Raw genomic sequence first — 17,212 nt, 5'->3', positions numbered from 1 at the left:
TGCAGCTCCTGTGAACCGAGGCTTCACTGCTCACCTGCCACAACCGGTGTGTCCAACGACGTGCCGGTGCGAGCTCCAACTCCGGGGTGCCGCTCCTAGGATGGCACAGCAGGTCTCCGGTCGGGGATGGTGTCTTGATACCACGTTGGAAGGCGTCAGAATGCCCAGGGCCTCATCATGGGCTGAACATCCGCTCCGTCAATTATGGTGCCACTAACTCAGTGTCTGAAAAGGGAGAAATAATATAATGGTGGAAACGTCTTGAGGTTAATGAAGGTTTATTTCAAGCTTAATAAAGAACACCAGTTGAGTGCATCCTTCCTTCTTGAAGTACGATCTACCAACTGTTAGTGGTAATCGTGGTTCAAAGAGGAGTTGGAGTGCACGAGAATACACAAGGTTAAATAATAATATGTTATGCCAACGTTCACATACAAAGGAACAGAGCGCATGCTAGAAGCATAATGTGCGTGTGCAATGCAGTGGCACAAGCCTGTGTGCATGTACACTTAGTAGTCAGCTCACTACAGTGCCCCAAAAGTCAACGCCACGTGTCTGTAGGGCAGCGCTGCCCGCTGGCTCAGGCCTACAGTACAGTCCAGCAGGTCCTTAAAATGAGACAGAGATGTGACTGAATGAGGTCAGAGATCACATCATTACGTACGGCAACATCGCTTGTTTGTACCTGCGCACCCAGGCTGATGCACCCCATCCCTCCCGCCGCAACGCGCTCAATTGCAGCCCCTGTGCACCCAGGCCCCACTGCTCACCTGCTGTCATTGGTATGTGTCCAAACACTACAGCCAGCAGGGTTCACAATTTAGATGTATTTTTGATTGCCAGGATGGTGTACACCTCATGGATCCCTTTTTTTTTATTGCGCATTGTGATATGCGAGGTGGATGCGGCCATATCACCTGAGACAGTGTGGAAGAACTGGGACATGTGGCGTCGTCGTTATCCTATTTATACGTATGCAAAGTGGGCTGGGCTTGCGTACGCCAGGCCAACGTAGGGGTGTCTTTAATTATTCTGGGGACCTGGGCGTTGTTCAGTTCCTGCCTGGGCAGGAAGTGTATTTATGTGTGTGTCCCTGTTGCAGTTTTGACATCGCACATTCTGCAATTTACATTAATGTAGCATGTACCAGGAGGGCGGCAACTATCGCTAATGAGATGCTGTCCGAAAACATTGAATGGACAACATCACATGTCGTTGTCAAGCTGGTGAATATGCGCAGACACGCATGTCAATGGTGTGCGGTCTTATTTAAAGTGTTTCTATCACGAAGTGCACACGTGAATGTGCTCGGATGGAGGGAGGATCAGCAGTGAGGTTACGTCATACACAGTGATAACGCTCATTACAGTCAAGCAATGCATGTCAAACGTGAATCTGAAAGTCTCACATGTGACACACTACTATACTGGTAAAGCCTGACAACAGAGCATACTGTAACACAAACCTACACATTACTCTTTACTGTTTGTCACATGTGATCTAGGATGTGCACTCTGCCCGTGGCTGATGATACCCCTTTGAGCCACCAATACCCAGGCCGAAAGGCAGCACAATAATGCGCACACACACACCAGGGGCATCGTGTAACATACATTTGTTTTTTGATGTAACGTTTCAGATGCATGGCCATCACACGTGGAAGGCTACTGTACAGAGCATGATAATTGATCAAGATGATCATTGCATGTTGTGTGTACTATAAGATATGTGTACACAGCAAAAAACTTTTCAAAAAAGCTCCCTAAGCAGAAGAGGTGTCTCTCATCAAACGCTGAAGAGAGAATGACTAAAACGGGTGGGGTCCTCCAACTGTTACAATGGGAAATGTTATGAACCAATCAAATGCTTTTTTTTAAGGTCACATGGCAATCGTGCACCAAGCGCGCAAGGGGGCCGCACCCGACGTGATTTTGAGAAAATATATTTACCATAATACAAGTTTATTATAGTTAGAAATATATAAATGTTTAAAATATTTTAGATTATCGCTTGCTCTCATATACACTATAAACTTATTTAGATATAGGTTTAAGACATAAAAAAAAAGGGAATGGCGTACCAGGCGCGATACCATACGTCTATGACGTAACACAGGGCCTGGCAGCATGCACTCGTCGCATACTGAACGCGCAGCCGGCGCGACCCCATACGTATATGACGTAACGTGCGGCTTGGTACCGTGCACCCGTCGCATACCAAACTAGGAGCTGGTACGACCTTATACATATATGATGTTAGGCGGGATGCGGTGCTACGAAGCCGTCGGATACGAAATGTGCATCCTTTACGAGTTTAGCAATATGGCGGATATGATTTGCGTGGTGATGGAGCTTGGTACACTACCGGTACAGGAGTCTAGTTTTCTAAAAAAAAATATATATACTTTTTTTTGAAGATATAAAAAATTACATAAGTTTTCAAATAAAAAAAAAGGATAATAGAGTTCCAAAATATTACGAAAATAAATAGAAAAAATATAGGTTTTATAAATATTTAAATATGAAATTAACATTTAAAAAACCTTCAAAATTCACTGAAAAAACAATAGGTTTTACAGACGTTATAGTTAGGAATCAGCGTTGGTTGGACATTTGACTCATATAAAACCAGAGAAATTCACCCGTTATAGTTAGTTGAGCTAACTATAACTCACGCGCCCGCAATGCACTGGTGATAACGTCACATATTACATCACTCATGACATGGTCAGTGACATCACATATATACATATATATATATATATATATGTATATATGCTACTCACTTATTTATTCATACCTACTTCTTGAAAGTCCTGAATTTATTGGTGGTCTTCGCCAACTTCCTGAACAGCTTATGCCAGTTATAGTCCAGAGTAAGGGCCTGATTTAGAGATCAGAGTATGGTATTTACTTTTTCAGGGGGGCGGAGTAAAATACTTTGGATCCTTGACGAATTACCTATAGTCCCTATTTAGTGTTGTCCGCCGGCCCTGCGGTTATCTCTTAACATAGGCAAGAACTGTCTTTATGGAGGTTTCTGCCAATTTGTTTTTTGACAGACGACTCCATCAAACATGACGGCTGCCTGTGAACATTTTAACTCATTTGTTGAAAAACAAAATCCCAAAGCTGGACTTTGTTTTTTGTTTTGGAAAAATAAAAACGAATGAATCCTACACACTGGGTGTTGTCTCTCATGGTGTGGGGTTCATTTAAACGTTTTCTCTGTCACTAACTGACAGTTTTATCACAGTGGTAAGGGAGAGTAAAAACTAGTCATTCAACTGCCCACCTAAATTGGGTGGGCAGTAGAATAGCCAAAACTCTGATGGGCCGTCTGAGAAGTATGTCAGCGATGGAGTCAGAGTAGACTTTATTGTAGATATATTTAAGGTCCCCAACCTGTAAATCAGGCTGGCGAAACAAGAGTTTGGCAGTAGAGTACATAGTCACAGTTGAGACGGAGTACCCTCTCCTCCAAACTCTAATACCAGATCCCAAGTTAGGTGCTCAAACGTGTGGACTCCTAAATGTTTGTCCCACATTACTCCTTTGTAAGTGCAGTATTTTGTTTACACTTTTATGGGTGTGTCTACTTTTCAATCCTAGGCAAAATTTACAAGCATGCAATGTATGCCTTTGATTCATATGATATGCACAGTGATTCACTTATGCATTTACTTTCTACTTCTGTTTATAATTTGCATGGACACATTAGGGAGTGCCTGCTCCTTCTCAACTTTTTCCATGGACCCTATAGTTCCTCCATTGAAAGCTAAAGAGAGGTGACTACCTTATTTAGTTATAAAGTTATTTTGGAAGAGAAGAGACGCCATCTATTCCATACAATTTCAAATATGCATAGCAAACAACATAATTATAAATCATTTGCCTACACTCTGTTTCTTCCAAAAGTTCTAAATATGAGCAAAAAACTGAAACGGATATGAAATTTAAAGAAACATGTCTAATATTATTAGCATATCTAACCAGAAGTCTACTTCCTCAGAATTCTCTGAGGGCCAAGGGATTAAGCTCTTTGTGTGTATGTGGAGAGTGACCATTCATCAGAAGGAATGCCCTTATAGTTTAGGAGCACCAACAATTGTGGGTATTCATAAACTTTATCTTCCCACCCAAGAAATGATCAGAGGTTTCCTCCGGTTAACCTTTTAAGTGTGGTCATCAGCCAATGACTGACGGCTGCACTACCTCCCGATTGTGGGTCTCGGACACTGGCCAACACTGGGGTAGGTACTTAAAGTTGTTTTTTAACTGCAGTGACAATTGGCAATCAGTGCATGCTGACCTCATTGCAGTAAAAGTTAAAGTAAAATGAGCCAATGTTCAAATCAATGCTCAGGGGCATATCTCAGCCCCCAAGCACCTATTACCACGGGAGAGGTATTGTTGGAAAGGGGAGAATATCCCCTTTCAAATGGTACCTCCGCCCATTTGATCACTATTTGGGGACTGCCAAAGGAGAGCGATCTCCAAGCAGGGATCCACCCACTAGACACCAGCGATAAGGGAAGAACCCCCTTAGGCAGGGGCTTGTGTTCCCCTTATGCAGTTCACATGCTTTAGCCTCTTTGCCACCCCTGGGGGGCAGATCGGGACAATTACCCTGATTCGCCCCCGGGGGACAGAAAGTCCACTAGACATCAGGGATTTGTTAGTAATATAAAAATATTGGGGTGGGGGCAGCCCACCCTGGGCATGGCTATGCCCCCACCCTAAAATAAACAGTCTTTCTGGGCCCCTCTGGGGTGCAGATTGGGGTGTAAAACCCCGATCTGCCCCCCAGGGGCAGAAAGCCCACTAGATGCGAGGGAATTTCTTTTTTAAATATAGGGTTGTGGGCAGCCCAGCATGAGCATGATTTCTCCCACCCCAAGCGAATGGGGAAGCAGTCTTTCTGACCTCCTCGGGGGGCAGAAGGGGCGATTAGCTCCAATCTGCACCCGCCCAGGGGGGGCAAAAAGGCAACTAGACACCAGGAAAAGGTTGTTAAAAAAACTATATAGGGGTGGGGGCTATGCCTCCACCCCCAAAAAATGGATTGACAGTCTTTCTGCCCCCCCAAGGGGCGCAACTTAGGCTAATTACCCCTGTTCTCCCTCCATGGGGGGGCAGAAAGCCCATTAGTCGGCAGGGAAATTTTTATTTTAAGTATAGAGGTGGGGGTCAACCAGCAAGTGCATGGCCATGCCCCCACCCGAGTATATGGGGCAACAGTCTTTCTGCCCTGCTTTGGGATAGCAGAAAGCCCACTAGACGCAAGGAAAGGTTTTTTTTAAATATTGGGGTGGGGGCTGCCCACCATGGGCATGGCTATGCACCCACCCTAACTATATGGGGCAACAGCATTTTTATCCACCTGGGCACAGACCGGGGTAATTACCCCATTCTGCCCCCAGAAAGCCCACTAAACGCCAGGGATATTCTTTTTAATATAGGGGTGGGGGCTTCCCAACATGCGCATGGCCATGCCTCCATCCCAAGTAAATTGGCAACAATTTTGCTGCCCCCGCAAGGGGGTGAATGGGGGTAATTACCCCTGATCTGCCCCCTAGGAAGGACAGAAACGTCACTGGAAACCAGGGAAAGTTTTCTTTTAAACAATATAGGGGGGCCCCACCCCAAGTAAGATAAAAATAGAAGGGTGGGGAGATGTCATCAGTGATGTCACTGACCATGTCAGGAGTGATGTAATATGTGACATCCCCCTCCCCATTTTGCGATGCAGCGCGCGCAACGAAATTCATTTTATTAATTTAAATGTGTACTTACCTCCGTTCATCCATATTCCGGTGTTTACATTTCCCCACCCTGCCCCTCCCCCTTCCCGCCTCACTGCCCCACCGAACTCCCTCCACGAGCCGCTACTGCTCATATACAAATCAGTCTTGACCCTTCTCCAGTGGGCACAATCCAGCCTGAACTTCCAGGCCAGGTCCTGCCTGAACAAGTAACACAAACAACCCAAGACTGGTTTGGCCCTAATTAGGGCTCATCAGCCAGGTATAGCTTGGTTCCAGTGACATAGTGTGCACAGGGCCCACAATGGGGCATACCTGTCAAGGGTGACACATTAAAGTATTAAAAAAGTGATTGATTACTTGTATTAATCTCAGCAACTGGTATTTACTTGCCCTAATTAGGGATCATCAGCCAGGTATATTTTGGTTCCAGTGGGCATAGGACCACATCTGAGCATACCCGTCCTGCCTGGCAGTTCAGGCTGGACTGTTCCCACTGGAGCAGAGTGAAGACTAATTTGCATATGACTGGGTCCAAACTGAGATGGCATGGTGTGTAAAATAATGATGGACTAGGATGGGGCACCAAATAATTATCAGTGGCTGAGATTAATTCAAGCATTCCATACATCACTTTTTTGTATAAGTTAGTGTGTCGTCCTAAGTGGGATATGTATGTCTAAATGTGGGCCCCATGCACACTATGTCACTGGAACCAAGCTATACTTGCCTGATAATGATGAGCCCCAAGTAGGGCAAAACCGGTCTTAGGTTGCTTGTGTTACAGTTCAGGGAGGACCTGGCCTGCCAGTTTGAGCTGGAATGATTCCATTGGAGAGGGCGCAAGTCTAATTTGCACATTCCTGGGTCTAAAGTGAGGTGACGTGGTGTGCAAAATAACAATAGACTCGGATGTGGCCTCAAATAATTACCAGTGCCTGAAATTAATTCAAGCATTCCATCCATTACTTTTTTAGTATACCTTTTTTGTATACTTTAGTATAACCCCTTTTGAGAAACTGAGGAGTAGAAGATTTCCACTGTAATAATTCTTGCTAGAACATCTTTGGAAAGATTAAATTGCCTATGGCTTATATACGCTTAGTTGGGTACTACACAGACACTCACACACACACGCATGCATGCACGCACGCAAGCAGGCACACATGTGAGCACACACACACACGTTCTCCGTAAATTAAGGCATTTCATTACATGTGCACATCTGCCTAGAAATGAGTGTGTTTCTGAGCCATAGCTAGTCAGCCAGTCCTTTAGTTTTTCATTTTTTCCTTTTATAGTTCCCTTTAATGTATTTCCTGCTCCTACTTTTATTTTCATTTCAGTAAAGCAATGCAGATGAAATGAGCTTGCCAGACATTTCATCTGCAGTGGACCACATCCCGTGCGACTATTGCCTCTAAACCAGTTGGCAACTATGAAATGGTATTGTCCAAAATGTATCATTGTTTTACCGTTCCAAGATGTCAAAAATGTTGGTTCTAAACATAGCAGCGATGCTGGTACTTCAAAATAAAGATACATTATGTACCCACTACTATGTTAAATTGTATTTGTTCTTGCTATCAATTGCACACCATGCATATGTTATCGAGTTTGTGGTTTACTGTGGTTCGTCAGAAGGTGAAGGCAAGAATGAGCGAGTGAATGAGTGAATGGCTGCATGATTCTAAGGATGGATAACAAAGTGCATGCATGACATTCACAGCAGAAACCCATCAATGGCTGAAAAGGCACTTTCATTTATAGGCTTGACCTATTGGCATTGCCAGCAATTGTAGTGGGTGCAGATGGCACTTACCTTTGTGGAGAATTTGTGAGTTGGTTAGAATTTTTGTATTTGTGAGCATTGGCTGGTGCAGAAAAATGTGTGTTGCAATGGGAATTGAATTACCAATGATGTGACAAGCATAAAGTTGTAACTTTTGAGTACTCATAAACCTTTGCAACATTATTTCTCATACATAGTGCACTTCTAAACTTAAGCCTACTTCTATTAGGCATAGGTACTGGAATGAGTATAGAAAGTACCCTAAACAGCAGATATTTTGCCTGCCACAAGATTTAAGAGACGAATAGCAGTGAGTATCCCAGTCTAGTGAGAGAAACTCTGAAGGTACATCCCCAACTGAATTGTGTAGTATGTTTAATAGTACTACTAAAGAAGTATATAATTCTATTTTTAACCTATGGATGGAGGACTCCACCTCACTTGTCTTTTTTGTGTGGAGAACTCCCGCTCCACAGCAGAGATCTCCAAATACATACATAAATGTTTTTGTAGTAAGCATGGGAGGGATGAGGGAGTGGTGGCAAAATAAGGAATGCACACTACAAATGGGAGGGGTTTAGGAAGGAGTAAGACAGATTTTAGGGAGAGCTAAGGAGGGGTTTAAGGAGTGTCATACTTCCACCCACAAAAGAGTAAGCCCATACCTATTTCCTTTCCAAACTGCACTTCTAAAGCTATTACCGCCAAACAGGTTCCAAAACAGTAGTAAATGTACTCCAGCTCAAAACTGATGTCAGTCAGCATCACTCATGGCCAACCACTGGTAGTGCATCACCCACCCCATAAAAATAATGGAGGTAGGGACTTAAAATAGAATCACACAGAAATAATGTTATGTTGACTTTTTAAAAATATACATACATTAATGTGAATGTTAAAAAAATTATACCTAAATAAAAAAATGATATTATTTTTTTACAAAATGTTTTCATAACTTTATTCATTATGAAATAACGCATTTTACTGTAGCTGAAATGTTTGAAATAAATATTTAAAAAATAATTTTAAATGAATATATTAAAATTACTTAAATATTAAATTCAAAATTTAAGTTAATAGTGCTGTCGCAGTTTTTAAAATTTTGTTCTACATTTAAAATACACATATGCAATGAATTTACAATTATATGTAACAGAAAATACTTTCTGCTTTTTTTTCGCTTTAATAATCTTTAAAAAAAAATCCCAATTACTATACCATAGAGCAGTGTTTCCCAAACTGGGTTGTGACCGGGTTTTTGGTGGGGCGCAAAAGTCCAAGCAACAAATAAAGATGCATTTGAATTCTGCATCTATCTTGTCACATTTGCTGCACTTTAAAGACAGAGATCAAATGTCAGGCTACGTCTTCTGGTGATTATTTTTTTTAAACATGAGGACTGGTGTTTACAAACTCCTCTCACTTTGCTGTCAGAGAAGGAAAAGTAAAGTAAATGTTTTGACAATATGGCATAGTTCAAGTGTGAAAGTAAAGGCTGCATGAAATGTTTTTTTGTAATGCAGATCAAAATGTAAATACCTGTAAATGAACTGTACCCATTCAGCAGTCAGGGGAGGCAAAAACAAAGCATTTTTTTTATTTTTTAAATTTCTGTGTGTGTTGGAAACAAAGATTTTAATAGGATCAGAACAAATCTAGACACTTTACTTGGTGATGCACAAATAATAAATATTCACTGAAACCTGCTTTCCGAACATTATTATTTGAATGCAATATAGTTGTATCAGTAACACTGTATGTCTGTGCAAATGTAGTGACCATTTCAATAAAAAAATGTGCTGCCTGTAAATGACAATGTGCTACCACACGATGCCTTAGTTCCATTTAAAAAATCGCCCTTCTTCTGTCCATTAAAGCAAGGTGGATCGAGAATGTTTGTCATACTAAAAAGTGGGTCACAGTTCTAAAATGTTTGGGAAGCACTGCCATAGAGAGATCTCTGGACCAGTGGTGAAGACCTCTGCCTATGTTCGAAAAGTTACTAGCAGTAACAAGTAACTTCATACTCATACATTTTGCTCATTCCCTGTTTTAGGGGATGGAGGCATGCAAGCCTTGACTTTGTAGCACATCTATACTCTGAAATGGTTAATAGCCAACAGTAGCAAATGTTACAAAGTGTAAGTTTAAATTTAAATGAACAGATTTACTCATGTATGGATTTACCTTTGTATATAGGCTCCTAAAAGCTTTTTTTATAACAAGGAGGTGCCCACCCACTTTTACTCCCTTCAATTAGGCCTGGGTTCTTGTTCCTTTGCCATTACTCTCTTCTAATATGATTGCTTTTATCAATAGTTGTTGTGTATTAAAGTTTTGTTTTATTCTAACAACTGTCTTAGTTCTGAATATCTTCTCTCTCTCCAGCTCACAGTTAATCAGGCCATAGGTGCTCAAGTTGCTACTCTGTACTTCGCAATCATTTCAGTCCACAAAAAGGCAAAGAACTGAAATAGAAGACCTCCAGGTCTTATTCAAATTACTGAATTAAACATGCTTTTGAGGGACATGTTAATTCAAGTGTTTTTGCATATATTGTGAATGTCCTTGTCTTTAGTAAAATCTTATATTTTCCTTAAATAGTTTGGAAAATCTGCATTTTCACTAAATGTACTTGAAGTCTTACATATTTCTCTGGTTTACAATATTATGATGAATAGCCCACTTATCCATATTTAAAAAGGGATAATTTTATATTTCAATTTGTTCATGCCATTTTTCTAGATGTTATAGGGATTCGTTCAAGTTTCAGGCTCATTCTAGCTGGATCGGATTCCAATTATTAACACTTTATAAACCAGCCTGCTGCTCTCCAAAGAAGGTGTTGCACTATTAAAATCTTTTTAGGTAAGCACATTATTATCAATATAAATAAAGAATTTACATTAATAAATAAATGTACAAACAGGGTGTGGCATTTGTCAGAGTTAAACAAATAAGATGTGTAATAACACATGAATTAAGTATTTATTGAAAATATATTGATATATGTATTTTCACATTAAGGGCCTGATTCTGATGTGGTTAGGAAAGCATTCCCACCTAGGACCTGATTACGATGTGGTTAGGAAGGCCTCCTAATGGCATTTGCTCCTTCCGAATCAGATCGGGAACAGGTCTTCCCGACCGAGGGCCCAATTATGATACGGTTAGGAACATAGGCTCCCATTGAATTCAATGGGAGTCCAACCAAATCGTATCTGGAAGCATCCAGATGCATCGTACTTGGTCGGTTGAACTCTCCCGATCTGAGTGGGCCGGAAACCAATTCCAAACCGATTCGATAGGGAAGCTTTCCAAACCGCATCAATATCGGGCCCTTAGTTTGTAGACACAATCACAATTGTTAGAACAGTGCAATAACTGTGAGATGTCAAATAATATAATGAAGATATTATATTGTTATTTACTGTATGGTTTGAAACAACCTTAAAGCATGCTAAAGGCTAGGATCTATTAACTTAAGTTGAAATGTACACCCCTAAACAAGGATAAAGAAGTGACAAAGAGACCTTATACTTCCATGTACTATTTTGTAAAAGTTCTCATGTGCTATTAACCACACACTTCTGTAAATAATAACAGTGCGTTCTGAAATATGTATATGGCATGACTTTGGAATGCATGCACAAAAGAAATTGGATTATTGGATGAGGGGTGAAAGCCTCAATCAAGGAACAACCACACTCCATGGCAGGGAGAACCATACAAGTCATTAAATTAACCTGTGCTTAACCCTCTGTAGTAAGCAGTCAGACTTGCCTTAGAAGCAATGTGTGAAGTAATTATGCAGCACTCCAACAGTAATAAAGTCAAAAGTCAAAAAAAGAAAAAACCCAATCTAATTTGGAAAAATAAAGTACATTTTAATCACTAAAATGATACCAGTACAACAAAAATCTAATCACTAATACCAGGGATATTGAATTTTAAAGTTTTAGGTGAAAATAGCTCCAAGAAGTACAAAGTGCCAACTGTGATTATCTGGTCACGCTTGACTGAAACAAAGTAACAAGTTCAGGCCAACCATGACGGGTGCAGGCAGGGCACAGAACAGAGTTCAACCTGCTGGGAGTTATTCCTAATGTCCTGGATGTGAGATCTGTGCAGCATTGCTTTGCAAGGCTTTGTGTCACTTGGTGTCGATCCTGACGAAGGTTTCACTGGGCAGCAAGATTTTGGGGGACTTCGCGTCACTCAGAGTCGTTTATGATGAAGCTTTCAGCTAGACGGTGATGCTTTGCGGGAGTTTGCATCGCTTGATGTCGGTTCCGATGAAGCCTTTGGGCAGTCTCTGCATGGGGTGGCTCTGCGAGGCTTCGCATTACTCTGTGTCAGAACTAGGGATGTTATTAGTACTAAGCTGCAGGGTTTGCAGGGCACTGCATCGCTTCACGTCAGATCTGATGGAACATTCACTCAGTTAGGGAGGAGTGCTCTGTGATGCCAGCCAAGGTGCAAGGACCTGGGGAGCACCTCTTAGGGATTAGTACTCACTCCAACAGGGCCAGGAGCTGGGCTCAGGCGGGTCCATGCAGATCTAGATGGTGCTGATTAGCTGGGCAGTTGCAGGGAAAACCTCTGGAGTCTTGTTGTGTCCCTTTAGCTCACACAGGGGGTCACTCTGAGTAGCTTTAGATCCTGGCAAGCAGGTCAAAACTTCCTTCCTCAGACAAAAAGGTAGTCCTTCAAGCAGCATTGCAGTTGTTCTGGCAGCCCTTCTTCTGAATCTTCCACAGGTCCAGGACTGTTCTGATGAATGGTTCTGAGAGTCCTCTCTTTATACCTGGTGCTAGACTTTGTGTGGGGGAATTTTCTGACCTATCCCCAAAACTAGCTCTGGGCGGTTCTTCCACTTTCCCTGTACCAGACGCTAAACTGTCAAGGTTATCAAAAGGCAGGACAGGCCTGGTGTTACGTTCCTTTGGGTGTGCTGTGGGAAGGGTAAGTGAGGCTGAGTACAGCCACTCTCGAGCCATCCGGTCCACACCTAAGCCCCCATTTGCCTCATTGTCTGGAAGTAATACACAAATCCCAACAGCAGGGCCATCCACGGTCATGTGACATAAAGGCACAGTGGGTTGGGACAAGAAATTGTCAAGTTTCTAAAAGTGGCAGTTTCAGAACTATAACTTAAAATTCGATTTCACTATTTAAGAGCATTTTTAATTACAATTCATTATAGTGTCAACAGCATATCTCTATCTGGTCCCAATCTGAAGATAGCACGTATTAAATGTAATAAAGTAACCCAGTGTTAGTCATTGGGAGAGATAAGCCTTACAACAGTGAAACACGGATCTAGGAGTTTTTCACTGCCAGAACATGTAAAACATACGTAAACATGTCCTACATTTTAAATGCAATGCACCCTGCCCTTGACACTTTAGAGCCTACCTTAGGGGTGGCTTACACATATTAAAAGGGAAGGTTTAGGACTAGCAAAAGATTCATTTTGCCAGGTCGAAATGGCAGTTTGAAACTGCACACACAGCCTGCAGAGGCAGGCCCGAGACTGATTTTACAGTGCTACTTTTGTGAGTGGCACAATGTGTGCTTCTGCCCACTAGTAGCATTTAGTTTAAGGAGCCTGTGTACAGGTAGTACCATGTAATAGGGACTTAAAAGTAAATTAAATGTACCAATCAGGTGTTGGCCAATTTGACCATGTTTCAAGGATAGACCACAAGCACTTTACCACTGGCTTGCAGAAAAAAAAAGTGCACAGTCCTAAAAGCTAAGAAAAAACGAGTTCAGCAAAGGAAGGCAAAAATCTGGGATGGCCCTGCAGAAAGGGCCAGGTTCAACAATGCATTTTTAAAAGCTGTGAGTTTTGCTAAATCATTTAATGAGTAAAACATATTTAGTACTGTTACTTTCTTATGTTCTGGCCACTAGTAAACCTCAATTGAAATATTCCCAACAACGGGAAATATATTTACATAAAACAGTTGAGACATTCTTACTTTATATAATTGCAATATCAAATAATTCTGCGTCTATGATATTGACTAAAATATTTCACAATGGAGATAGAGTAGAGGGAATAAATAGTTTAGCACCCTAAATTCATATAACAAATAAATGAATAGCGTGTAAAAGTGGTAAAATATCAAATTTAAGAGTTAAATAAAAAAATAGCTCCATTATACCTTATATAGGCACGTACTCGGCATCCTCGAAACCAGCTCTGAATTTTCACAGCAGCATTATGTTCGTTCATTCTGTGCTCCTCTGCAACCCTGCAAACAGAAACGTTTCTCATTTACTAAAAAATACCTTTCAGTATAAACAATGGTTGATGTGGGGAAAGGAAATCGGCATGGAAGTTAAGCATGGTTTCTAGGTAATAGGTTTCTGGATATTACATGATTACGTTTACTGTTTTACAATGTTGTTCTTTGTACTTTTCCATCATATCGATATGTTGCTCTCTAGCACAACAAAAGCATTAACACAATGCAGACCCGACTACACACAATTCTCTATATGTTAAGAGGAATGTGGGCAACAGGTGGGTTAGCTGCATACAGTGTTTAATGTATTTTAAAAAATAACCCCGGCCCCCAAACATTTTCGGGGGAGGTTTTCGCGCGTTTTTACCACTGGTACGTCCAAGACCCACTTCCACCATCAGGGTTACAGAGATTGCACCTGTACGGTGCGTGGCACACAGTCTGAGACGCACAGATGGAGCTACAACCAGGGTCCTGTTCCTTCGTTGTCTCATGCACACACGACGCTGAGCACTGCTCCAAGTATACTCACGCGAGCTCATCAATAGTAAGTCCCTGAGTGAATGTCTCTCTGGTGCAGTGCTCTGAGGACACTCCTGGTCGAATCTTGGGATCCATCATTTGAATGCATGGAGAACACCAGCGCCCTGTCTACATCATCAGTTTCGACAGCCTGTGCTCGTCTGATCTGGAGAGAACACGATTGTTCTCAGGTGAGAGCTTTGACCAGAGATAAAAGTAGTGTTTTATGTTTGTCATCGTTTTCTAGAATACTTACCAAGCCTGCTAAAAAAAATGATACTTAAAACACAATGAAAACCTGTCTAATTTGACTGACAGTTCCCAAGCCATGTAATGCTTGCCCTGGGCACTCTCACACCATCCTCCAGAAAAGACAAAGAGTATAATCAAAGATCCATTGAGGTGTTTCCTCTGGTGCAAACTAACACTATGTTCACCCTGCTACCCGCTCTAAAACTAAAAGTGTGAAATGCACCCAGGTCTGTATGGCTGCTTGAAATGGGCACTTCATCTTAACAACTTGCCTTCCTCACACCCTTTGCCACGGTCTATCCTTGCCTGTAGGCGTTTCAATTTCTGCACTTGATTTTAGCACGCACGTGAGAGGCATCAACTCTGGAACACAGTGCTGATGGAAGTCTGGAAACATAGCCTGCCTTTTTCTTCCAGATATCATGGACATCCGAAAACAAGATCACTTCCAAAAAATACTCCTTTAGTTCACAACAAAGTCAGGCACTGTCGTGCCAAGAACAGTCCAGTGTCTTCTTAAGGCTAAAGTGAATCCAATCCTCTGTCTGCCCCCTTCTCCACTTATTAGACATGCCGAAGGAGAACTCCGGTTGTGCTAAGGTCCGGATGCTTCTTGACACTTGACATGTGCACCTGGGACACTAAGGAAGATGAGACACAGCTCAGGCAAGGCAGTGCAGAACAGTAACTGACCTGGGCAAAGGGGCAGTAAGGGCAGCGCTGCGGGTCAGGTAAAAAGGACAAACAGTGCTGGGAAGACTCAGCCATATGCAAATCAGTCTTGACCCTGCTCCAGTGGGAAAAGTCAAGCTCACACTGCAAGGCCACGTTTTCCTTGAAACGGAACACAAGCAACGGAAGATGGGTTTTGCCATTATTAGGGCTCATCAGTCGGGTATAGCTTGGCTCGAGTAGCACAGTGTGCATGGGACCCCAGTCTCGGCATACCTGTGCCACTTAAGGCATCATACGGAAGTATACGAAAAAGTGATAGATCAAGGCTTGAATTAATCTCAGCCACTTGTAATTATTCGGGCAGCATATGAGTCCATCGTTATTTTGCACACAATGCCACCTCAGTTCAGGCCCAGTCATTTGCAAAGCAGTCTTGAACAGTCCAGCCCGAGCAGCCAGGCCAGGTCCTCCCTGAAATGAAACACAAGCAACTTAAGACCAGTTTTGCCCATATTGAGGCTCATCAGTTAGGTATAGCTTGGCTACAGTGGCACAGTGTGTATGGGATTCCCATCTGGGCATACCCGTACCACTACAAGCGTCACATTGAAGTATACAAAAAAAGTGTACAAAAAAGTGATAGATGGAATGCTTGAATTAATCTCAGCCAATAGTAATTACTTGTGGCCGCATCTCAGTCAATCATTATTTTGCACACCATGGTACCTCAGTCTGGGTCCAGCCATATTCTTCAGTCTTGACCTTGCTTGCTAGAAATGGGGGTCTCTAGTTGGCAATGGTTTGCACCTTTGTCCAAGTAGGGACCCTAGTTGGCAATGGTTTGCACCTTTGTCCAAGTAGGAACTCATGCTTCTAGTAAGGGTAAGGGAGTTACACCCTTGGACATCCCTGCTCACCCCTTGGTAGCTTGGCACGAGCAGACAGGCTTATCTCAGAGGCAGTGTGTAAATCGTTTGCGCACACATACAGTAACACAGTGAAAACACTACAAATGGACATCACACCAGTTTAGAAAACTAAGTATTCTTTATCTAAACCAAACAAGACCAAACAACAAAAATCCACCATACATATATTAAGATATCATCAAAAATAGGTTATTCACAAGAATTAAGCTTGTAGCAACAAATAGCTCCACCTGGGGCTATTACAACATCGTGGTCACTGGAAATCCCAAAGTACGGCACCGTCGAGAGGTGCGTTGCCTCGGGCCCAGAGTCACATGGACCCCAAAGATCAGTATCTTGGTAAACGTTCAAAACAAACACAGTTCACGGTGTCGGGTAGGTGATGCTTCATTGGTGCCGGGCTGCAACGGTTCCTTAAGACCACAGGGGAGGTGAGGTGTCGGTCCTTCCTGCAATGCAGGGGAGGTGAGGCATCGGTTTCTTACTGTTGCCGGGGAGGTGACTTTGTGGTGGCATCGAGGCGTTGGTTTCTTATGACAATGCGGGGTCAATGAATTCGGGAGGTCACACACGTCAGGTGTCGGCTCTGCGATGATTAAGTACCGGCGTCGGTGTGGTTGGGGCTGCGTTGCGAGTCTGGGTGGTGCGTTGTGAGCGTCACAAGCAGTGCCCTCGGCTGCAGACGAGGCAGCGACCTCGGTGATGGCATTAGAGTCGGTACAGTATGGCGTCGGCAAGCATCGGGGATGCAGTGTCAGTTGGAGCGGTGCGTCGTGCACTTCACAAATGGTGCCCATGGCTTCACTGCAGGTCGCTGCATCGCTCACCGGCGTCGGTGTTGCTTTTTCTCTCTCTGGCAGCTGAAACAGCAGGTGCAGGAGGACAGAGGAAATGAAGTCTTTGTGTCCCTGAGACATCAGAACAGGATGCAAGCTCTACGCCAAGCCCTTGGAGATCTTCTTCAAGCAGGATACACAGCACACAGCAAAGTCTTGGTATTCTCATTGGCAGAAACAGCCAC

At 42.7% G+C, this 17,212-nt stretch overlaps 1 protein-coding gene across 1 annotated transcript in view; it reads right to left on the bottom strand.

The window, feature by feature from the left end:
• Positions 1 to 17,212, bottom strand: part of SPATA17 (spermatogenesis associated 17) — an 886,586-nt gene that overhangs the window by 745,531 nt on the left and 123,843 nt on the right. Inside the window, exon 2 of the mRNA XM_085609390.1 lies at positions 13,730 to 13,819. Within this exon, the coding sequence (XP_085465516.1) occupies positions 13,730 to 13,819 (90 nt within the window). The remainder of the gene's footprint in view (positions 1 to 13,729; positions 13,820 to 17,212) is intronic.

The sequence above is a fragment of the Triturus cristatus genome, chromosome 6, assembly GCF_964204655.1.
Source record: "Triturus cristatus chromosome 6, aTriCri1.1, whole genome shotgun sequence".
Lineage (NCBI taxonomy): Eukaryota > Metazoa > Chordata > Amphibia > Caudata > Salamandridae > Triturus > Triturus cristatus.
This window is presented reverse-complemented; position numbering and strand designations above follow the sequence as displayed.